The sequence below is a fragment of the Rhipicephalus microplus genome, chromosome 2, assembly GCF_043290135.1.
Source record: "Rhipicephalus microplus isolate Deutch F79 chromosome 2, USDA_Rmic, whole genome shotgun sequence".
Classification (NCBI taxonomy): Eukaryota; Metazoa; Arthropoda; class Arachnida; order Ixodida; family Ixodidae; genus Rhipicephalus; species Rhipicephalus microplus.
Genome location: NC_134701.1, coordinates 248,863,434 through 248,888,721, shown reverse-complemented (window position 1 = coordinate 248,888,721; position 25,288 = coordinate 248,863,434). Strand labels below are relative to the sequence as shown.

The 25,288-nt window shown below is 47.3% G+C and overlaps 1 protein-coding gene across 2 annotated transcripts in view; it reads right to left on the bottom strand.

Moving 5' to 3' along the window:
- The window catches only part of LOC119170173 (uncharacterized), a 90,383-nt gene that overhangs the window by 22,661 nt on the left and 42,434 nt on the right, over positions 1–25,288 (bottom strand). The window contains exons 1-2 of one of the 2 annotated variants that reach the window (XM_037421250.2): positions 18,802–19,319; positions 7,116–7,196 (exon numbers count right to left, since the gene is read on the bottom strand). In XM_037421250.2, the coding sequence (XP_037277147.2) occupies positions 7,116–7,196; positions 18,802–19,002 (282 nt within the window). In that variant the 5' untranslated portion in view covers positions 19,003–19,319. Of the gene's footprint in view, positions 1–7,115; positions 7,197–18,801; positions 19,320–25,288 lie in introns of those variants that run through there. The other variant, XM_075878836.1, reaches the window with a different exon arrangement.

Below are 25,288 nucleotides of genomic sequence, written 5' to 3'. Positions count from 1 at the left end.
TGTTTCTCATCGGTGATTATTTTGACGCAATATCGGCTACGACACGCGATCGACAAGTTAGTTGCAGGTGGATATAGAACACGCGCGCGAAGGAGGACGCGTCACTAATTTGCCAGGCGGTTCTTATACATTGCCGACTCGGTCGCGACCGAGAAGGATCGCAAACACGTGGTTGGCATCCGTCTTTCGCGCGTGCTGTCCCGCGGTGCGTCCATATCGGCGAGTCGCGTGAGCGAACAACTATATAAGCCTTATCAGCGCGCGTAGGAAGATACGACCGCGCGATACAAGAGGCACGTGGTATTTGTTTACGCTTGACGGAACCTAGGCGCGAGTGAAAGGGGGGGGGGGGGGGGGGAACCGGACGCGAATAAGTATGACTGATTTATCCTCCGGGCGCAAGAAAGAAGCGCCGCAAGACGTTAATTAAGCATGTCTCTTTCCTGCTCGACCGGAATGGAAACGCATCATTTTAAAGTTTCAGAAGTTCTCTAAAAAATATTCCCATATGAGACTAAAAATACCCATAGTCTCAGAATTCCACGAACAGACAATGATGAGCAAACCCGTGTATTTTCAGAAAGTCCCGAGACGCAACTCACCCTGTCTCCCCCACCAGTTTCTGTGGCTTTGCCAGCGTTCCGATTCTAATAGTCACAAGTGTGGCAGTTTGGGCTAGTTGGTATGATATGACGATTAGTTATAGTCGTCGTTCTGTTCTCGCGCTATAACTGTCACCTAATACCCAGTTTGACCTCATATATACCACTCTCAACTGCCTTCCGCCTCCTCGGTGCCCATCTTATCGAATAGAGCTTAGGTTTGAGCATTTGACTCCTATATAAAACTGTTATAAAACACAAACTTCTTGCGCCGCCAACACTGCTTCTACCACAATATTACAGTGCTCCAATCAGCGAACTGGATATCTCTTCTGCGCACCCGCTATGCGTGACATTACCGAGATCCTTTCTTCCTAATAATCCAGGTGTTAACACATGGGCTTCTCTACTGCATTCTCTTTCTATCTCTCTTTTATTTTAACATGCCGCTATCGTCTTCCATAGCGTTCGCCGCGCGGCGCTCAACTTCTTTTTAGATGGTTTAGTTGTCACCTTGCGTCATCCCGATACCGTACACGCTAAATACACAGCTGAACGTTTGAATTTAATCTTTACGATTATTTCCCTCGAGGAGGACGTCTCGAAAGCCGAGGGAGTGATGTGGAAAGCATCGCGAAGAAGAGAGCGAGCTCGAATCGGTGCACTGACAACAATGGGCGAACGAGCGGGAACCCGACACTCGCAGCTGTGTCATCTCGTGTGTCGCGTTATGTATACCACTGCACTCGGACGGCACAGAGAGAGAGAAGGTTCCTGGAGAGAAAGGCCCAGCGGTTGGCCTCGTCTTAGGCGAGGAAGACGAAACCACGACGACGACGACGAAAAATGTGACGCACGTGTTTTCTTGGGAGGCGCGCATCCCGAGCCGACGAAGAGGATGTCCCTTCTTCCACGGTGTGTCCCGCTATACGCGAAACATCGCGCGCTTCGAGACCATGGGAAACGCGGATCTTCGTCGCGTCAGCAGACTGGTCGCCTTCGCCGCCGGGGAAGCGCCGGAGGCGAGAGGACAATGCTCTCGCTTGTATTTCGTCGTTCCCGAGAGCTTTGTAACGTTGCTCGTTTATGTAAGTGTATTTCTCACATCCTGCTCTAGCGTAAGACGCACGAAACCGATGACACACAAGCTTCAATCGTGAGAAGAAAAACAAAAAGACTAAGGCGCTTTCTGAGAGCGTTTTCTGAGTGCTTTTTCTTCAGACCTCTTGTTCAGCCGTACCTATTTTTTGATATTTATTGTGTTACCAACACTAATATCTTGCTCCACTGTGCCCTGCATTTCCATCTGTGCCCGAATCGTAAAACAGCAGTTTCACAACCACCTTGCCATGCGCTCATAATGAGCGTGCAGTAATAACGTAATGCTTACCAAATGGAAAGCAAGTGTGACAACGTAAGAAATAGTGCAACGTAATAGCTGTACTTTGAACAAATGGAGACGTCCCTGTCGGTGCCATTAAACGAAAAAAAAATATTTTCTCGCGCTTTAAAACTACACTTTAGTAACAGATTTTAAGACTGTTCGTGCAAGAATGCAAGTGCATTCAAATTTTTTTTAATAGCCCACCACCTCGCCCGAATAAAACTGCCAGGCTCACTTTAAATAAATTTGTTTCAGTCATTGATTCAACCTAAGAGCTGCTGGCTTCCATGTCTTCAAAGGGACACATTGATTCTTGTGTGGATTCTACAAGCCACGACACTCCCAATGGAGTATAATGAGCTCCAAATATAATTAGCGTGTCACTTTAAAGAGGTTCAATTACGTGGTATGTCAGGACTCGGAAAAACGAGTCAAATAATCTTTTTTTTTTCGCAGACTGTAAGTTGTGTAAATTGCCGATTGTCCAATTGTTCCAAGGTACGCAGGACGGAGCAGCATGACGATTAGGTTCAAATTTGCTAGCCACGATGACTCAATAGTTAAGACATGCGTTATATACTTTACTTCAATTATTTGGCTTTACCCTTTTGTCTTTGTGCAGCAAGGCTGTCTCGACGTCGGCCCCCCAAATGGCTGAGCAAAACCAATAACTCGGCCTTCAGTGGTCGCCACCTTGTTGCCGCTTTCGCTAAGTCCGTACGCCCACCGCGCTTTCGGTTTTTTTTTTTTTGGGTCCTCGGAATACGCAAGCCGCGACCGATGCAGAAGGTGGCAGAGGTTCGTGTGTGCAGAAGAAAAAAGGGGGACGGGGTGTAGTTGCGCGCACATTTCGGGTCCCCTTTGTCGCCGCCTTGCCTGCTGACCTCGGAGGTCAACTCGGGACTCTGACCCCGCGAAACGCGGGGGAGGCCCTCTATAGTGCGACGTGTCAGGTGCACGTGCGCAGCGCGCGCTGCCTGCCATCTGACGCCCGAAGTGCACCGCCCGCTCTTCAGCGGCAACTCCTTTTCATCAGCCGGATTCTTTTTTTCCCCTGCGTACTTTTATTACGAAGCAGGGCGAGACCCCGCATGCAGAACGGTGGTCCCGCGGCGCGATATCAAGCGCGGGTTCCACCGCACGTTTTTTTTTTTTTTTTTTTAACTCATCCCTAGACACGTTGTGTTCCTCCGGGGTCACGGGGTCTCCCTCCCGCTTCGTCGCAGGAGACCCGAAACGTGCGGTCCCTGCTCCGAGGTCGGCCGGCGTCTGAATGCGTGGCAGCACCGATGGCTCAGTCCTGTTTCCTTCGTACCTGTTCTTTTTCTTATGTTTTATTGTAGCATTTTTGTAAAAGTTCCATTTTTTTACGACTGCAGAGTACGCAGCGGCCGCATCGCGAGAAGTACAAAATATGTCGACATAAACACAGGCACACGTTGTGGTCTGTGACCCCCAAGGCGATAGCTTTCCTCACCGAAGACGTCGAAGCGGTGCTCAAGAAAAAAAAAATGCGGAGAAAATAACGAAGCAAGAAAAAAAAAAGTTCACTGCGGGCAACACGCCGCATGTTCAATGGAAAGTGAGAAGGGCTAGAAAAAAAAGTATTAAATAAAAAACACTTAACCTGGCAGGGGATTGTTGAGAGTCGAGCGGGTAAGAAAAAGTTACGACATACCTTTAAAGGACGCACAGTAAAGAGGAAGAAAGCATGAAGGCCAGAGTTCAGAGTGAGAGAAAAAGAAAGAAAGAGAAGCGATTGAACAGCATAGGCGCAGGGAAGCTAAACAGAGGAGTTGAGGAGGTTTTAAGAAAGGGAAAAAGTAGTCTCAACCTCTTTTTTATGAATGGGCAGGGAACGTTAAGCAAGCGGGTCGAGTCACACAAAAAAAAAAAAGCCCCAGGCCGTAAACAAACAGAGATGAAGGCTGCCTGCGCGGACCCGAAGATTTTTCTGCATGCGCAGCTTTCTGTTCTATTGCTCAGACGAGAGAGAGAGAGACTGGGAGTAAGAAAACGATGTTCCAAGAAGTAAACAGGAGTTCTCTACGAGGCGTTCTGTTTAGATCTCCCTTCTGGCTTCTATAGCGCGCGGCAGTTGCACCGACTACGAGCTCAAAGTAGATTTGTTTTGACTTCTATTTCTTTTGCTTTCTCTACAGCGCCACCACCTCTCCTTGTGATGGAAGCGAGAAAAAAAAGAGAGAACGGGGCTTCACAGCTGTTCCGTGGCCGTCAACCTTCTTCCATCGACCCCGCCGCCTCGTACGTATCAGCAAACGCTTACGCAATGGGAATGGTGCCTTTGTTGCCTCCTCATACATAAACGCGTTCGACATATTACGGCGGGACACGTTCAGTTTCTATTGAAACCGCGAACGTTTCCATCGCATTTCCCATTTTTTAAAGCTTCCTTCCTATGTATGCGTTTACGTGGAGCGGCTGTTATGGCGACATTACGTAACGACAAGATTCGAGTCGAGCACTTGATGCACGAATCACGCAGCCCGTATTTTTCCGAATCGAAGGGCACAGGCGATATGACCAGACCTTGTTTGCTTAACCTTGGAGGACATTCGCACCTGATATTGAGAAAGATAAAACAACGCAGCCGTACGGGCACATTCGAGATATGTGCGTGCTCGCATGCACGTGATCTTCGTTTATAGTTCTTGATGGCAGAGAAGACCGAGATAATGTGCACTGTATGGAAATGACGTGTAATACAGGTTACACGTGTTTAGATTGAAATTTTTTTATCACTGTGCACAATGCGAGGAACAAGCACCCCACTCTCAATCTTGCCGTTATGAAGCACCGTCGTGCACGACGTGCAGAGTTGGCTGCAGGTGCGTCGAGCCAATTATATTGATTGATTTGTGGGGTTTAACGTCCCAAAACCACCATATGATTATGAGAGACGCCGTAGTGGAGGGCTCCGGAAATTTCGACCACCTGGGGATCTTTAACGTGCACCCAAATCTGAGTACACAAGCCTACAACATTTCCGCCTCCATCGGAAATGCAGCCGCCGCAGCCGGGATTTGAACCCGCGACCTGCGGGTCAGCAGCCGAGTACCTTAGCCACTAGACCACCGCGGCGGGGCGAGCCAATTATATGCTGGTACGAATAGAAATAGACCTCGCTCTGGTTTCTTATTAGTTACATACATAGCACCCTGCTTCCTAGAGTCCGGTTATATGGGGCTGTGGTTGCGGTCTCGAGAAGCTCTGGAACAGTACTGTGCAATAGACCTCTCACTGATTGTAAACAATGCGACGTCACTGCGCCCCCCCCCCCCCCCAATGCCCTCTCTCGGAGCAGGTGCTGGTTGGCAAGAAAGTTCCTCCGGCGGCATTTATCCGCATAACAGAGTTGCGTGTCTGCAGTCTTTCGACAGAAATTTCTACATTGCTACGTTCAAAAGTCGCAGCTTTTGAAAGAAGGGGGTCGCGGAATATTCAATGCTCATAGTGTGGAAATTAGCTCGTCGTAGTTGAATGGATGGAGAAACTTCGTTTGTAGTACTGAAAGACGCGACTAGCAGGCAGTGGCCTTCACCCGCGTAGATGGCAGCCATAAAATAATCTGATATTTTCCGAAAGCGAACGTTTTGAATGTACACTGTTACTGGCACTTTGGGAAATATTTGCATGGAATGGATGTAAAGTTGTTCAATTTCCATCGTGACATGTGCAATGCAGTTCTAAACGAGGTACAGCATTGGCGGCAGCGTGGTTCTGAGCTGCTGTGCGCGACCGTCAGGGATAAGATTCTCACTCAATGCCCAAAAATCTGATCGGAGATGAATGAAAAAAAAAAATTCTTGCCGTGGGTTAGGCTGAGGTTAACACATTCTCGTGAAAACCAAAGCAACATTCTGCCGCCCCGTTTCTCAATAATCTCCCGTGAAAATTCGTGTGATGTAAAACCTGACATCGTAATAATATATATTATCTGGCACAGTTACCTTGCTGCATTTGACACCTATAACGTGTTTTCATACCTACACTGCTCCTCTAGGCCTGATAGACACTCCTTATGCGCATTGTCACTTCGTAAGGATCGAGCCGTAAAAGTACAAAGTAGATAAGAAACGAAAATCTCCGCTGTTTCTATTAACACGTACCAGGCATTCGATGATACGAGTTATAGCCGCTGGTGAAGCGCTTATGCCGATTCGGCAACGCTACTGCAACATGCTTATAGCTCATGCGTAGTCGTATATATCACCCGGAAATCATGCACTTTTATTTTTCTGCACGCTGCGCATACGCTGTGATGTACCCACTCGCAGATGATCGCGTCGAATGTATTTCCGCCTTGACTAAAATGTCTGATAGTGAAGTTCCATCGACAACCGGTTACTGAAACCAGCCCACAACGAATACCAGTGTTTTCGCAAACAGGACTCATCGCGTTATTCACACTGCACACCCCACGCACAGTATTCCCAGTTTCACCGCCCATAAAGGGGAACCAATATTGTCGATGCCTTTCAACGCACACTACACGCCACAGTCAACGCAGCACATTTTCAAAGACGATGCCGCGCTGTCCCTCGCACAGGCCGCCCAGCGTGTTCATTTCTCCGAGCTAAAAAGCCATCCAGCATGGCGAATATTTCATCACGCACTTTATGACACACCTAGATGTTCTCGGACACATACCACAGCTAATGCTGCCACTGTGAGATTAAGATTAAGCTTTCAAAAAAAATATATTTGCCCCAAGCACCGAGCGACTGCACCCCACTCAGCCACCGGCGGGAGTGTTTTGACAACCACCGCCTCGCACGTGCACCAGTGACGTCACGCTGTGACGTACCCCGGTAGAGGTCTATTGGCGATTGTGCCTAATGAGACAGACAGACAGACAGATAAGATAGATAGATAGATAGATAGATAGATAGATAGATAGATAGATAGATAGATAGATAGATAGATAGATAGATAGATAGATAGATAGATAGATAGATAGATAGATAGATAGATAGATAGAAAACGAAACCACAGAGCGCTTTCACAGGCCTTGGGCGGAATACTCAACTCAAGACCCCATGAGTCGGGGCCACCCAGTGAATGCTCTCGAACGTGGTTCACAGTATCATAAAATAATGTGCACTCACCCGATATCTACTCTGCCAAGCAGCTTCCCGATTCCTGGTGACTTGCCAGGTGTAAGGGTTTTGTCCGGGCCGAAGATTTTCCTGCGTACAATGAATTGAACATTATTCAAATGCCGTTGCTGTATCAAAACGCGCTTAGAGTTAGTTCTTAGCTCTTCGCTCAGCAACAGTAATTGGAAAGTTCGTCAGGCTTCCTATATGCTAAATATTGTAATGCAAAATATAATATGTGAGGTGGCGTGGGGTATTATAAGAGGAATTTGATTTATTCATAAATCAAATTCAAAGAGTCAATAAATTTGACCGGTGAGAATTTTATATATACGACACAGTGAAACTTGTGCTGTCAGACAAGTATCAGTGTGCGCATTTGTATTTTATTGCGCTTGCCGCCGAGCAGAAAATTAGTGCCGCATGAAACGCTAACGAGGCGCTGTGAGTGTTTAACCGCTATTTTTGTAACGTAGAAAATTAGGAGCCGACCGGACAGCTGTGCTCGAATTCGGACTGGCGACAGGCGACGCCAGCTGGCAAGCAAAATGTATAAAGTTATCTCTCCTGCACAGTCTTTACCACTGTGGAGGTGGTGTGGGTGCCAGTGGACTACTGGCAAAAAAACGTTGCATATGACTTTTGTGAACGTTGCATACAACGTTGCATACAAAAAAACGTTGCATACAACGTTGCATATGACTTTTGTGAGAGAGGGAGGCGGTATGACTCGTCACCTTGCTATTTGGAGACGAGATAGATGTTCGCATTCCTCCAAGCTACACTTTGCAACTCACCACAGTCTTGAGGAAGGCAGTGGTGTAAAGAAACCAAAACGCTCAATAAAGAGAAAAAAAAAAAGAACAGATAATCTGACAGGTGTTCCTATGACGCTTTCTCCTGGCGTTTGGGCCTTCCTGTCTCGCAAAAAGAAAAGCAGAAACCTCGGAGCAATGCTCTTCGACCTTACTTTCACCTTCCACCGCTTCGCACGGTGCCCGAGTTCTAGTCTTCCCCACTGTCTAGGTCGTAGCCGAACGCCCGGCCTATCTGTGCCTCCTCTCTCCTTCATTCTTTCCACCGGCATACAACCACCTCACGACCCGGTCCCGACCTGCGGCCGCCGTCAGTTTCTTCCATCTCTTTTGCTTCGACGTCTCGGAGGTTGGTTGCCTCGCTTCTTCCGGCGTCGGTGCGTTTCATCCGAGCGCCCGTAAAACTTGGAGGGGGAAAAAAAGGGAAGGATAGTAAAACCACGTTAAGCCGCCCATATAAAGGGAGAGAGTGAAGGAAAAAGAAACCCGCGACGCATAACGCGGGGACCGCAGCGAGGAATGGGTGCTAGCTCTATACGGAGACGGAGGGAAGCCGGCCGGGCAGGGGGCATTGTTCTTGGCGCAAACAGAGCCGCGACCACCGCCAGAGGAACGGCTTCTTCCACGCGTTTGTGTGTACACACGTACGCACACCGCTCGTATAAGCGTCGAGATTTTAAATTTATGCACGGTCACTATCTCCCTCCTCCTCCTCTCTCCTTTTCCTCTTCTTTCTTCTGCTCTATACCGCGCTTTCACGTGGCTCCAGACGAAGATGGGCTCGGGTAATACAGGCCCCGAGCGGGCAACAGGTCTCTCGCTTTTCTTTTTCTTGCTTTCTTTTTTTTACGACGCTCGCCTCCTCCCAAGCTTCTCTCCTCCTTCGACGTTTTCTTTCCTCCTCCTCATCGTCAACTTCACCCGGGCCTAGCGTGAGAATCGCCGAACCGTTGCTCGAGCTCCCCACGGATGCAACGGTCTTGCGAAGGAGGTCTTCTCCGTCGACGTCGGCTCCCCGGAAATTGACATTATCTCGACGGGCGTTGTTGGGTAGAGAGAGCCGTCTTGAGGGGTTACCTTCTTGGGCATTACTTGGGGATCAGCAGCTTTCTTTCACTTCGAGGTCTTCTTTATACCCTTCTTTCTGTTCCTTTATTTCCCCCCTTTTGCATTTCAGCAAAAAATTTAGCCGCGTTTTCCGTTATGAACCAAGGGAAGACAATGTACTGGCGCTATTTGTTCGCTTTATTGTTCTCCTCTTTCGGAGTTTCTTAGCTTTATGTTTAAAGAAGGCGAGGAATGAAATGTGAAGCTTTTATCGCACTTTCACTTACATTAGACTGTCATATAGAGAGAGTTTTTGGCGGCAGCGCCATAGGTTGGCGCATTCTGGCAATTCACTCACAGTCGTTGGTAATAAAGAATGAATATTCGGGCCTCCATGAGGCGTTGCAATATTCAAGCACTTCAGCACTTGTAGTAAAAAAACGCCAGGCCTGCGCGCAAGGCGCAGCACAGTCACAGCGAAAGCTAGAAGAGCGGCCTTTCAGAGCCTTTTCGAAACACTTATTGGGTAACTGCTGCAAACACACTTGCTCGATACCCACTTGGTCATTATCAATAAATTTATCTGGGTAGTAGGCCGGCATTCGCTTTGCTACTTTTCGTCATTCTTGTTAGGAGCGTGCTATCCAATAAGCATTTGCAAGGAATTTTGTGCCAGTTGTTCATGCAGTGGCTGACGACGATGAGGAATTATGGCTGAAGTGGGTATGCGTTACACTTCATTGAGCTGTTTCTTACACAGCTCCGAGCATTACCAATAGTATGCGCAGTATCAGAATCAAATGAAACCCGAACAGTAACAAGCATTCGCGATGGTATAGTGCACGTTGTCCACTTATTACTACAAACAGGCACGCATATATGCGCAAAGCTGCTGAACTGAGGATGCGCGCGCCTGTCAATGGTGATAACTAGATGGTACGGACTCCACCATCGCAAAGGTTTGCCGCTGTTCTGGTTTCATTTGACGCTGATAGTACAATAACGTACAGGCAGTGAAATCCCGTTGGCACGTATGAAACGTATAATTCTGTGTACATTTTTAGGCCTAATGCATTTTATTTTATTTTTGTACCCAGCCAATGGCCCCTTAGAACAATTGATGCCTTTGGTGCGATCACAATTTTTTTTTTCCGAAATTGGATAATACGACCACTAAAGTGAACCTTGACCGATATATCTGTAAATCATACGTTCGTTCCTTGGGTATACTATAGCTCAAACTGCGCTCCTAGAAGCCACAATGGGGTCGCAGGAACGTCAAGTTTCCGACGAAAAGATCGCTCCCGTCCAATGGCAATGATGATGATCGAGGCGACGGACCGCGCCTTCCATCTAAACGTAATCGCGATCGAGAAATAAGGGGCTGACAATGCACTCTCGTTGACAATTAAACACTTTGCAAGCATCCGGCGGCTGGCTTCTCGGCAGGACACCGGTTGTCGTACAAAACAGCGTCCGGCGAACGCTCCTATCTGTTGACAAGAAGAATGCTGCTCAATAAAATGCAGTCGCTGACGGAGCATTCACGTTTTCCTTATTTTTGAAACCACATATATTTATACGTTTTTCATCATAATACGTTTCGTTTTCCGGCTCCCGTAAAAAACGTAACATTGCACTGTACTACATTGACAATATATCCCGGCAGGCATATTAATACAATCTCCCCAGAACGTATCTTTGTTCAAATCAATCGAGGGCAGTTGATTGATCTTGCGATATGATTGTGCCTTCGACCTTTTATCCTTCCTCGTTTTCGCAAGGTTGTCTCGTGTTATTGTGACGTTTGCAAAAATGGATATCATGCTTGAAAGTTGACCATATATCCCGAACGATGTGGCGCATTCCATCACTCAAGAGTGCCGTTAGTATAGTAATCTGAGCTCATGGAAGACCCCGTAAAAGCCAGTTCATAAAAAAAATTGACTTGAGGGTTCTCCAAGGGTCACTTCCTTGGGACAAGAATTAGTCCATCGTTTTCCCGATCTGTTCCAGAAACCTTAGTCATCATGCAAAATGTTTATGCGTACGCAAAAAAAAAAAACTGGATTGTACTTATGTGAGCGTTTTTATTTTTATGGTAATATTCAAGTATCTTGATTCGCAGCGATAAAATAAATTGCAGAAATCGTCTGACTTGCACGTTCTAAGGTTGCAGTTTCTTTTCTACGTTAACTCCTAAATCGCGCATTTAAGTTCACTTTACTGTCAAAAATTCTTTCACGTTATCTCTTCTTATCGTACTTTGATCAATGAAAACGTTATTATTTGAGGGAAACGCCGACAGTTCAGTAGTTGTCAATGTTTCCAATTTAAGGAAAATAAATCCCAATAACACAATTTCTCGTGTGCATGTGTGAATTTCACGCAGGAAAGGCCCGAAACCTCACTGATGTAGCCAGTGCGGAGGGGTAGGGGTTCAAACCCCTGTCCCTTTCTCCCTCAACCTCCGCAGTTTCTTTATTTTGCCAGTGTACACTGCCTCAGTTTTTCCTTGCTTTATTTTGATATATTCGAATCTCATCCACAAAATTTTCTAGCAACGCTCGGTGCGGACCACGTCGGCAATATAAACTGCTGACTCGCAGGTCGCGGGTTCGATTCCCGGCTGCGGCGGCTGCATTTCTGATGGAGGCGGAAATGTTGTAGGCCCGTGTACTCAGATTTGGGTGGTCTGAATGTCCGGAGCCCTCCACTACGGCGTCTCTCATAATCAGATGGTGGTTTTGGGACGTTAAACCCCACAAACCAATCAATCACGTCGGGAATAATCGGGAAGCTTTCGTTACAGATCATTCTGTTAAGATTACGCGCAGGACGCGTATGGTCAAGTTTATTAGCTTATTCTAGAACGTACGCGAGCACCAGCGATAACGCTGGAAGATTCAACGAATGATTTACAAAAAAAACAAAAAACAAACAAAAAAAACGACTCGTCCCAGCGATGATTAGATTACCGCAGGCCAAGTCTGTTCGCCGCCGGTAATGTACGGCGGGCGCGTGTTGCTTGTAGCCTGTCTATTCATATTCCGAGCCCAGGTTCGCCCGAATAGAGTTTCGTCTTGAACCCACCAGCCGCAGTCTTGTTCGACGCGCGCAGACACACGCAAGCACGAACGTACATAATGTATGGCTGAATGCCTCCTCCCCTCTCCTGTCTCAGCGTCTTAGCGTCCGCAAACAAATTTCTGGCGCTGCTGCTAAGCTTCGATATACTATACACACATCCTTTGGAACTAAGCTGATTTCAGAACAGCAATATCCATGTTAAATTAAAATGTGTATTCTTTCCATCTGTCTCTCTATCTCTCTCGTCCAACATACGCCAAGTTACAAACAGCAGCTGCAATCTACTGAGTTGCTTTGAGCGGTAAACATCGTCAGTAACCAAGTGCTACGCGCCTCTTTTGTGCCACAGACACCGCGACGGCGCAGGTCGGCGACTGGCTGCAGTCACGTGATCTGTCACAACGCGTCTGTCTCAATGTCATATTTGTCTGGCGACACGGCGAGAACCGTGTGAAAGGGGTCTGGAAATGACGAACCACCACTGCTACTATGCAGGCGCAGGGCCCACATGCCGTGTCATCCGTCGGCTTGTTCTAGCTAACCCCGGAGGCCACTGCCTTCGCGAGTCCCTTCCAAGGACACATCTCCTTTCTCTCTCTAGCAGCTAGGCTCACCACACATGACTAACGTCTCTCGGCATCTTTCCGAGCGGAAGAGAGAATCGCGGCAGCCCAGGGACGTACGACTCAACGCTGGCGAAATTGTGCGGAAAGAAGTGCAACATTATGATCGTGCCTATCTCCCTTTCTGAGATCACGCGGAGCTTTTCCTGGTGCGGACTTAATACGGTTCGTTCAACTTTACTCGAACAAAGCTCTACAAGTTCCCCTATTTGGTGACTTCAGCCCTCATCATCACATCACATCACCTCTCCTTTCTTTTAACTCTGATGCATTTCGCTTTCCAACGAACTGTTCGAGCTAACGTGCAAACTCAGTTCTGAGAGTACACCCATAACTACTTTTCATCCATTAGTCGTGTTCGACGTCACCTGAAACAACTATGCAGCGGGGATTGTACTTCGTTCCTACAACACTCTCCAAGCAAAGCCATCCGACTCATCGTCCCGAAAGGGACTTCTGCTATTCGCGTTTTCTTTATTATTATTGTCATTTTGACAATATCAAGCGATACGAGCTTAATACCCATACGCTTGGTACGCATCCGGTGCTGTATCAGAGGTGTAGTTCTTGATATAATTGTTGGGGTTTAACGTCCCAAAACCACCACATGATTATGAGAGACGCCAGGGCTCCGGAAATTTCGACCACCTGGGGTTCACGCACCTAAACCTGAGCACACGCGCATCAAGCATTTTCGCCTCCATAGAAAATGCGACCGCCGCAGCCGGGATTCGACCCCCCAACCATCGAGTCAACAGCTGAGTGCCTTAGCCACTGGACCACCGTGGCGGGTGAGGCGTAGTTCTAAATGGTCGCGTGGTCAACGTGGCAAATTATACCAAGTCCATCGATCGCTCGGGTGCGTTCCCGTTTGAGCTTCATAATGAGTGGTGGCATGACCATCTAACGCAAACCTCGTATGAGTCTACGAAGCAGTATAGCGGACAAGAATAGCATCGAGCGGAAGCTCACAATCTCGAACTCGCGATACTTGCAATGCAGCAAATTTTCTATCAGATTTTGTGTCGGTATCGCATTTACTTATTTATTCATTTGGTTTGTACACACAGAAAAAAGACACAGTAACAAGACGCAAACGGCCGCAGAAGCTATTAGAGCAGCACCAGAAACTTCAGGAGCAATAACAGAAACCAACTTTCCCATGTTGACGCGTTGCCATCAATCATTTCATGAGCTAACAGGGTTCCTTATGTATGCGCCTAAGACGAGTGGAAGACAAAATACATCTTTTTCTTCTCACTAGTGGTCGTCTCCTTCCGAAAGTTTGCTAACTTGGTAGAGCGCTACCTCCAGGAGAGAGGGCGCGGTAAAGCTTCGTGCAAATCACTTGGTTTTGCAACTGCCTCCATGATACCATGATACGCCCATCTCTGACCAAGGGAAGACGTCATGTCGTGACGTCATAGCTACGACCTGTGGCTACGACCATGTGCCCAGTAAGACTTTCACCTTAATGTCTCCAAAAAAATGGAAGTAATCGAAGAAAAACCAATGCACACGTGTACTGCTGCTTGGCGTACGCGCTAACGCCTATCTAGAAAAGGCATTTAACTGTCGGCTGAGTCAATACTTTGTTACTCACTCAATAAGATCACGTGATCCAAATGCTGCCATGCATGCACACTCTGGAATGTGCGTTAAGAAATACAGAATAGTATATTCGGACAAATATCCACATATATACCATCTTCTAGGAATTATTATTTACTTTCTCATAGTATAGCTAACGTTTTCGGTTCACAGCGTGCATTTCCGCTACACCAGAAAGACGTACAGTGAAGCGGCACTTCTGGCCGATTGCAGAAGTTTTCAAAGCTGAACGATAGTTAGCGTATAAATTGTGCTTTAAGCGTTACAGCTTCCTTGGCTGGTTGTTCACGATTAGCAATTCAGTTGCCATATACTTAACGAACTAATAGAACGTCAGCATGTTCGGTCGAACGCCACTCCACAAGCGAATGTTAGTCCTAACTATGTGGTTGAGCAACCACTATAACGGATATACTAGCGCCATCATTACAAAGACGTAGATACAGATGGGTAAAAGGGCAGCAAGGCTATACGGGCTCGAAATGGCGTGAGGTGCAAAACAAGGCAAGGGACGAAAGTTTTTGGCAAGGGACTCATGTCATGTGTCATGTGTCAATCACTGCGAGGCTTATTCCTTCTTCTCTCGAATGACTAACACGGGCATGAGTGCTTCATGTAGACGAATAAAGACTGTTAAATAGCTTTTGTACGCGTCTTTGTATATGGTATATTTTACATCGACAGCGAACTTCTTTGCACACCATGAAAATAGTTAGACCGAAGATTGTTTTCGGCAACGGAAGCCGTTCGGTCATGACCATGCGCATCACTGATACAAGAAAGCAGCGCGTGCATTGATTATACTGCAGCCATTTGCTCCCAGTTGATGGGCCTCTGAGATCCTTTTGTAGACTCGATGCGCAGCTTCGCACATTAAGTTTAGCGATAAACATTTAAATAAATACATGTGAGCAGGTGTTGACGCCGTCTGCTCTTTAGCTTCTGCGCACTAACGAGGAACGCTTTAAACTTCTATACTTAAAACCCCCGGCGAGTATCTCGGTCCCTACACACTTCGCCCTCCGAGACCTCAGCCTGCATTCAACGAATGATCATCCGCTGGAATTCTTCATTAAAAAATTCAACCAGTCGAGATGGACGTATGATATGGCGACTAGCCAATATAGTGTATGTTACGAACGAAAGACTTCGTGAATTTTTACTCCATATGAGGCATGTAAATATGTAAGCTATCGCTATCATTGTTCAGTGCACGAGAGTGCTGCAAACAAAAAACGGCCATCAACTTTTCCTTGCTTCTCAGCATACTTCACACGTCCAATAATGCTGAAATACGACACAGCATGTTAATTTACCCGAGCGCATAAACACGTATCTTAGTGCATGCACTTTGGATGTAAAATATTACAGCGTGTGTCACAAACTATTTGTAAGAGTTCGCATTGAATGGGCCACCCACTTCCTAGTCACTATTTATCTTTGGCTGAGGCGAGCTCCTCTGGGTACCTTGTAAGAAACATCAACTTGCTGTGATGATGGTGTTCGTTATGTTTGTTTACCTGACGAACTCGGGCCGCGTTTGATGTACGAGTATAACACGCGCTATAACGGCTGACTACACCTTGACTAACGTTCGCACTACTTCAACTAACACCACCCTGTATAATTTGGGAGTGCTTGCACAGAGTCTTTTATCTTGCCTGCATAATCTAGCGCCTATAGACAGGGGTAGGCGCCGTCGATATAGTGAGGCACTTGTAGCGACGTCTCGGTGCGCAGCCCAAATCTAGCCTCGCCAAAGCTCGTTCGCGCGGGAGGCTCCCCGACGAGCTTTGGTAGGCGAGCTTTGGGCTGGGCGGAGCCTACACGCCCCGACGTCACTACAAGGGCATCGCTATGTCGACGGCACTTACCCCTGTTTGCAAACATGACGTCCGTCTATACTCCATAGTGCAGAGGACGGTCACGAATAATTGCCTTCGGAACTAGATAGGAAACCAGGCGTGTGCCCAAATGTCGCGACGCTTATCAGTGACGCTGAAGTGTCAAGCGGCTTGTTTCTTAGAAGGCCGTACTGGTAATGGAGGGGGGTCGTGGGTCCGCTAAGCAGATAAGAGCGTTTCCGCCGCGACGCGTATATGAAATACAGATAGGCTAGATAACGGAAATAAACATCTTATCTGCGGAGCTGATGGGAAAGGGTGAGCTCACTCAAGACGCCAGCGCGTCTGTATTAGAAGTGGAACCTTTGAGTGCCGTGCGGGCGTTCGGACGTGAGTTCCACGGGCACAGGCGGGCAAAAAATGTCCAAGCAAGCACCCGTGGCGTGGCTGCATCAAATGCCCTCAAGTCTGCACCGCGTGTAGTCCTTGCAACTTGTATCTTTCATATCCCAAACTCTCTCATAGCCTTCACACGCCGCCATTATGTAGCACCTATTTTAGTACATCACTCACATTCATAAACGGTCAGATTATTCAGTGTATATACTGTGTACGGTGAAAACTCGAAGAATGGGTGACGTATACGAATTGGAACAGCAGGACATACAACATCAATGTTATAAATAAACGCCCACAATCACATCGTAAACTTCACATCTTCCCCCCCACTGTCATCAGAAATTGAACTCTAAGTATTTATGAGGAATTTCACCGAAAAGTTTCGCCATATAGTGATGTGTGCTTTCCTGCGCCTCGAATACATCGGGTTATCAGTGTAACTCAAGGCGCAAGAAGCCAGACCTAACGTGAACAATTGATTCGCGAATTTCCGAAGATATTGGAGAGATTTCGCTTATATGCCTTTACTGCGGACTATACTGTACGTGAGGAAGACCTTTATTGTAATTTTCTCTCTTTTTAGTGGAATTATACCGGGACATGTTGGCGCACAAATAGAGCACCGACTGCTACTTGTCTCTAGAGCTGTCAAACATAGAACAAGCAGGGTTCGAATTTCCGAACATAAATGGTTGTACATAAGTTTAATCTAGCACGGAATATTTATATTCGTCATTCCTACAGCGTTATAAACTTAACGAATGTCAGTAGTGTATACGCTACCCGCAACTGAAAAAAGATAGATCAAAAGGAGTTCGAGTGAAGCATGAAGTACAATGACCCAATGTTACTTTTTTTAACTGATGGTTATGCAATGTAATCAACTCAGGCAGCTCCAGTTCAGTGTAGGTCAATATTGCGTAAAATAACATCTTAATAAAGGGATGCAGCCTGCTGCAACAAGAATAATAACGTGACATATCGAAAATTAAGCTCTGCAATTTGAGGTGCCAAAGAACGACTGGTTATGAGACACGCCTTATCAGGGGATGCCACATTGATCTTCACCCCTGCCATCACACGTCTCTTAACGGACTGGGACAAAAAGATGAGAGGTGAACATGTCCTTTAATGTGTTCCTATAATGGTGGAGACGGTTGTCCAAGCAGTTGCCCCCTTTGCCAAATGTGTAGCTTTTCAGCAACGCGGAGGAATAAAAACGACGCTGACAACGACTCTTCTAGACTTGAGAGATAATAGGCGGCCTTCCGAGGAAAACGAACGTTGAATACAAACGGAAGCTTGAGAGCTCTCAAAATTCTTATTACCAAGCAGCTACCTGCGAAGGTAGTTCCATAACTACATTCCCCTTGTAGTGAGACGAAACAAAGGATCAGAGTTCGGCATCCTATTTAAAGCATTCTTATGTTGGTATTAATCAGACTATCAACTCTGATGCACTGCAAAAAGCTCAGAACCACCGAAAAATGAGGCACTGATAGGTGCATACCCTAGCGCTTCTTGACATTGTATTGGCTGGTCATAGGGCTTTATAGACCCGTGTTGTAATTCCCGCCTGTTCTTTTCTGTACTGCGCATCGGCTCAACCAATAGCGCCACTTTTCATGGTTCAATAAGGACCAAGTTCTAGGGGCACGTGCTAAGGCTTTCTTTTTCTTCTCTGATATCCGCCATTGTAACGCAGGTAAAGTCTACATTTTCTCGGTCAGCAAACTTCCGTTGTCCACGATACTTGCAGAAATTACTACTCCTTCGCGTGTTCGGTAACCTGCATGGCGGAAAATATGGCTTTACATTTACGAAAAGGGTAGGAATAACAGGATGCAGTGCCTTGCGGCATACTTAGGAAACAATATCTACTTATCTCGTGCGCTTTCACAAGATACGCAAGTTGATCTCACTTGTTTATGAAATCTACAAAAAGAATACAAAGAGGGGAAATGTGGCTGTGTAAACAAGGCAACAAGAAAAAGTTGTACTTCCCGTTCAAAGCTTTTACTTGTGATTTCTCCGTCCGGGAGGTCATTTTTAAACGTGTCTTTCGAATTACTAACTGTCCAAAATTACAGTGTCTCGCACGATCACGCTCGGGGCTCATCTAGCGGGATGCCGAGCCAACTCGTTTCGGTCCGGATCATGCCCGTACGCCACGACCCCTCTCCCGCCCGCCCCGACCGCATCGCCAATTTCACCCGGCAGTAATGAACGGCTTGGCCGCGACTAATTACCACCGCGATAGGCATACCTGCGATTTCCAGCGTCGCTCCGCAGCAGGCGCGGGGGGTTCGGGGTCTTGAAACATGCGCACGATGCCGATGGGCGAACTGCAGTCGGGCACAATCTGGTCAGGCTCGAAGACCATGTCGTCGCACAAAACTTCCTCCGCGCACGGTCGGCAATCCTTCAACGCCGCCGCGGTCGTTGCGAGCGCACCGGTGGTTTCCATGGTCGGCAGGCATGCGAACTTCTTCCGGGGGCCCCCGAGTCTTCGTGCCGAGTCCTATACACGACGCTTATAACGGCACTCCGTTTTGCTTCTTGGCGATCGCGTCGACTACGCGACTCTCTCGAGCGAGCGACACACTCGGGATTCGAACCGCGGAGCACGGGATAGCGAGATCACGAAAGACACACACACACGTGCGCGCACACACACCAACGAGAACCGCCGCGCGCAGAGGTGTTCACGGCGCGTACGACGACGCCTCAATGGTCCTTTCTTGTTTGCTTCGCGACTGCTCCCGTCTCTCTCTCCACACGCGCGAGCAGCACTCTTGCCCGATGATGAGGTGTTTCTATATTTTTATAGCCGCTTTCTCCTCCTCCCGACGTGAGGCGCACCGCCGGAGGAAACGCTCCCGTCCCTTGCTCTCTGCCTTCTCTAGCTCGCTCTCCTTCTCTGGTACAGCAGGTTGCATCTGATTGGCGGCGCTCTCTCACTTCCTCCCCGCTGCTCTCCATGCTGCAGTGGCGTAGGGTACCTCAGCTAGGGTGACTCTACCGAAGCCACTAGAATGCCAAGTAGGTTTTTTTTTTTTCTAGCGCTTTGTTGGTGATAACTCGGTAGCTAGCCACCACACAAACGCTCCGCTCCGATCTGTATAGTACCTCCATTTCTCCTCCCTTCTCCTTTAAACGCTGAGCCAAGGTCTCTATTAGGAAGGCGTGAAGTAACGTATCTTCCTTCAGAACCATGACTACTTTACATGAGCAGTGAAGGAACTGTTTGCGCATGTTGACAAGACATGATATAAACTAAAACTGCACGGAACGAAGACGGGAAACAGCCTTGAGACACACAGCGCTCGTACATCTCAAGCCTCTTCGTTGTCTTGATCCTTTGCGCTTTCAGCTTTTATCAAGCACGAGCGCTGTGATTCAACAAACCGAGGGTTAATGAAAGCTTAGCATAGTAGGAAGGACGTTCATATTGGTGAGTGCTGGTCTTTTTTTTTTTTTTTTTAGGTGCTATCTTCAAATGCTAGGTGCCCTTGTGCGATGTCTCCTTGTGCTGCGTACCAGTATTTTTTTTTGTATATTCCTGTATTCGATGCATAGGCGCCCCGAAGAACGACATATAGTCACGCATCTTCGCCAAATGAAATTATTTGAGCGCATTATTTTATGCCACAGACCTCTACAGACCACGTGGAAGATCCCGTGTGGCCTTTCGCCTGAGTTATTCATTAAGTGCGATCTAAGCAAAGGCTCAATCGTACGAGCAACACTCCAGTATCGGGGTATTTTGTATTGTGTAATACGTATGAGATATTGCAATCCCAGAGCATCCCTCCGGTAATCGCGACGAGCATGGTGCGCCACTCGAGCGGATACTTTATTTTTCTTTTTTGCTTCCGTCGGATGTCAGCTCGTAGAGGTATCTTGTCAAGCACGCGCAGTGCGCCAGTGGAAATGTCTCTCTCAGCAAGTTTCATTGAAAGTTCTTGTCACTGTCTTTCAACCTATGCACTAATTTGTTTTTTTCGTATGTCAGGCCAGCATATTTTGCCAGTCCGATATGCACACACACACACACACACACACACATCTTTCGGAGGACTGTCAGAAATTTCCGTGGAGAAAAAAAAATTCTTCTTGAGAATCAAATCGTGGCAGATGGCCCAACAGTTCCAGCAGACGAGGCAGACTTTTGTAGGATAACAGATAGACAAGATACAGTTAAAGACCGCACGCAGCACGCGAAAGATCGAAAAATGATAGGCGTAATATTGAGAGGTTGGAACACAGCAGCATCAGTGAAAAACGAACAGGTGCAGTCTACATTCTAATTGACATTAACAGAGAGGGGGAAAATGCCCCACCTCCTCGAAAGGAATCGTGAGGAAATGCAAATGCAGTTCTTGCACCGAGAGAAGGCACCATTGCCGTCAGACTTTCGTCTTCACCGACTTCTGCCATCGTTTTGAGAGGAGGCCGGCCAAAGAACGGTCGAGAGGGAGGAGCAAGCGGACGGGAGAGGGGGGTGCAAGCATTCTCGGCTCGGCGTTGGCGTTTCACAGCGGCGTCTCGAGCACACATTTCCGGACGTTCTTGAGAGGCGCCCAGCCAGCGAACGGTCAAGAGTAAGTGGACGGGAGAATGGGGCGCAAGGAGGAGAGAGAGCGAATGGCGAGAGAAGCAGCGGCGAAGCACTGCACCTACCCTCTTCTACATTCTCTCACACCACATGCTCAGGTTGCTAGAGGCGAGGATAAGCGCGCGCGCCCGCAACTGTAGCAATCGGAGAGGGAGTGAGAGCGGAGAGAACACCTGCCGGCGTGCGGCCGCCGCCGGATGCCTGACATAGCCCGACAAGGAAATGCATTCACATTAAAGAAAAAACAGCTGGACAGGCCACAGGCGTAGTTAAGGAACGGAATTGGTACGAAGGATTGAGAAACGCAGCCGAGGAAGGCAAGAAACAGGTACAGTGATGAATTACCTAATAAAAATTGAAGGCTTAAAACGAAACCATTCAGTAATTTATTGTAAACCATTCGTAGGCACATTCGTCCTGCAGTGGACGAAAAAATGAGCTCATCGTGACTAATTACCTTTACAATTAATTACTTTGAGGTACATACTGCGAAGTACGAATTATTGCCGGCAAGCTCGCAAGATTTAGTATATGCTGTGAACGAAATGTCAGGGTGACAATGGTTTCCAGATATCAATTTCCGAAGTGTACGACGAAACACTAGGCGGTATGGTTATACTGTTATGCATCGAAGGGCAAAATAACGTTTTCTTAATTGTTACTTGAGTTTGGGCCACAAAGTTCAATTTTTTCGCATTTTTTTTATCGCGTACGACAAAATCAGCGCCACTCTTATACTTCGTTCCATGTAAATTGACGCCTTGCATATTCCCTTGTTAAAATTCGTCAGTTGCAATATGAGGCTTAAAGTAATCAGTTTTAGGAATAATTAGTGAGCTACAGGTAATTAACAACGAATTGGCGTTCACTCAGAACGTATGTGTGTGCTCCCAAAATGACAGCCTGCTTTCATGAAGTTTTCATTTTTTTTTCGTAAAACTTTGTCTTGAAGAGTTCTTGAGAGCCTTCAGAACAACGCCCACATACGGTGTACAACGAGGAACTATATAGAGGCATTTTCATTCCCATCCTGTTGCTATTGTCGCTGCTTGACGAGCATTGGCCATAAACCTGCGGTGTCGTCACTGTACCGTCAGGACCGACGAAAGATGCGAAATGAAGAGCACGGAAAGCAATGGGGAGCGTAAGACGTTATCATGTGGGAGTCGGGCCAGATAGCGAGCACGTGAGTTACACAGTGAAATCATCCTAGTTGCAGTGTAGTGGGCCTCCTACTTGCAATTGTTTTGATAAGCAGCGCGATTTCGCATTCAGCAAAGGAAAATAACGTCAAAGAAGTTTAATTACTTGTGCATTGACTTTCTGCACTCATATCACGAGGACTGTTTTTTTTTCATTTCAGCAAACTTCCTATTAAATGAAATAAAATATGCGAAAATATTTTTGATATCTAGCTAAATAGGCCTGTTCAACATTAACTACACAAAATGGTGCGCACTACTCATGGTCACATGGTGGCAGCGCCTGCTGTCGAGCGCTCCATGAACCAGCCACTTGTTGAGCTTCACAGATAAAGCTTCAAAGTCCTCATAAGCCACGTGACTAGACAGAAGTTGCCAACTCACCTTAATCATACCTCGGTTTCGGGATGTAACCACCACTCCCTTATTATCAGCACTTCTCCGATAAACAGCCCCACGTAACATTTCCCTCTATTGCAGGTCGAAGTACCGCGGCACCAAGAGTCAGTCAAATATCATGATTTAAAAAAAAGAAGATAAAAAGGGGACGCGCAGGCACGTCAGCGTCGCTTGATGTAAGAGCTGTATTCAAGTGCACACATGTACACACAAACGAGCGAGTAAGACACGGTCACTTCTTCAGAGTTGAGAAACAACTTAGACAACAGTTAGTGGGCAGTTAACAAAAAATTGGCCCCGTATATGCATGTTACACTGCAAATGTCGTCGAAAGACGATAGTCTTGCGTCAAGAGAGGGTGAGCAAAAGTTGGGGGACCCTTAAGGTTCGCCTTTAATTGAACGCGATAGCGAAATCCGGCCCATAGTGCACCCTTCAACCGCTAAGTGCATACTCATTCATGTGTTTCGTTACATACACACGCACGCACACAAACACGTACGCACTAGATTGTACCAGCGTTCGCTATATATCGCCGAAGGGGCCCGTTTTCGTCGTGATACCTGCCGAACAAAATGCGTTAAATGGGCCTTGAAACAGTTTTTCAAGTAACCATGGAATTAATTCGCTAGAAGAGCTTATTGCCTCACAAATTGAACGCCGCAAAAATTTTCAGAATCCGTCGAGTGTGAGTGGAGTTACAAAGCTTTGTTGCATGCTGTAAGTGCAATGTGATTATCTCTTTTCTCCTCCCGACGAAAGCGCTGGAAGCTAACCAGGGAGGGGTGGCAGGGCTAAGAAACCATCGCGCCTCGTGACCTCGAGCACTTTTTTTTTCGAATGCGCCGCTTGTTGAGTGTTATCGCGCGCGCACGCGAGGAGTGTAGCGGCCTCTCGCGGCTATCTCGGTAACTTGATTTTTCGGTCACAGACGCACACACAATTTTTCGCTCACAACCAACGGGGCCGACGCCGGTGGCGGGTTTTCTGCGACACGAGCTCTTTAACGCTATCACGTTAAAACGTCTATGTTCTGCGCAAGAAAATCGGTGAATGGCATACTAGAGGCGCTGCGTTAGAGTGCCTCGAGCGTGCAGCTAAAGTGCACCGTAGGCAAACGAGCGCATCATCCCACGTCACACGTGAGACATGGGCGCTATCTGGCAGTTATCTTGGAAAACGAAGCGCGCGCGCCCTGCGTGCCCGTTTCGGAGGTGGTAATATGTAGAACGCAAGGCGACGGGTAGGTTGCACCACCGTGTCGTCTTTGCGAAGCGTTGGAAAGACCAGCCTTTTAAGTGCGAATGCACTTTATAAGCGACCCTGAATCCGCCGTTCGTGGTGCGCCTCCTCCTTTCCCCTAGCAACGGCGCGAGGAGCGGAGAGGAGCGTGTGTAGCAACGGCGCATTGACGTCACACACCACGTGATTGCGCGCGCTCCGCCCTCCGCTTCATGGCTCCACGACTTGTTCGAGATCGGCAAGTCGTCATAGGTATGGATCTATCGCAGGCATCAACCTCGAGTGCGATACCTCCAACAACGAGTACTACGCAATCGAATACGAGCATTGCACGCGTCGTTGAAGATGTCGCGCCGGTTGAAGACAAGGCAGCGCGGTGAGGGGCCCGTGATGCCGAGCGCAAGTGGGCGAAGCAGGCCGCGGACATAAACATCATTATAGTGCGAATTTGCTCTCACATATACGCGTAAACTCACCAAGATTTAGCGAGAGGGTCTAATGGTTCCTGGAAATCGCAATGTGATCACACGGGGGAGTTTACGTTAACTCACTGGCGAATGCCAACGGATTTTAACTTTACTTCCCCTCATAGCATCACCCCGTGCATTGGCACTTAACCATGTTCACCCTCGGGGAACTGCTTGGGAGTTTGTTTTTTTATCGTGCAAGCGTTGTCTGATCAGCGCAACGTGATTAACGCTATGGTCCTTATAAATACTTATGTATGTCTTTTCTAGTAAAAGAAACACATACAGAATATTGACGTGTTGTTATGGTGCCTCAGATATGCGTAATAATTGCTTTTTAATTGACAATTGCACAAGTGTGAATGCTCAATCTTGAGCAATATTGGTGGGCGCTGCGGATGGGGTTGGCCGTTTGGAGTATCGTTGGGCCACTTTGGTGCCGTTTAGAGTACCATTAATGACGGAAAAACAGACAAATGTACAGACAGAAAGATATGCAAAACAAGATTTTTGCGCCGAAGGTCCCCAAGAAAGACATTGCCACGAAATAAAGACGAAGCACTACACTCCAACGCATGGCTCCATGCAAGAGTGGTAGCCGATGCGACGACACGGCGTAAAGAAATCTTGTTAGAAAACCGGATGACTACAGCTCAGGAAAGATATTCGCTATGCTCTCGAAGCGTTGTTGCTCATTCTGTAAAAGAAATACCTGAAAATACTGCACATTCTTCGAGCAGAAAGTCGGTGCTGTGAGTATACTGCATCAATATAGGCGTACTCGTTCGTGACATTGTATATAAAGAAAAACTGTCCCTCAACGAC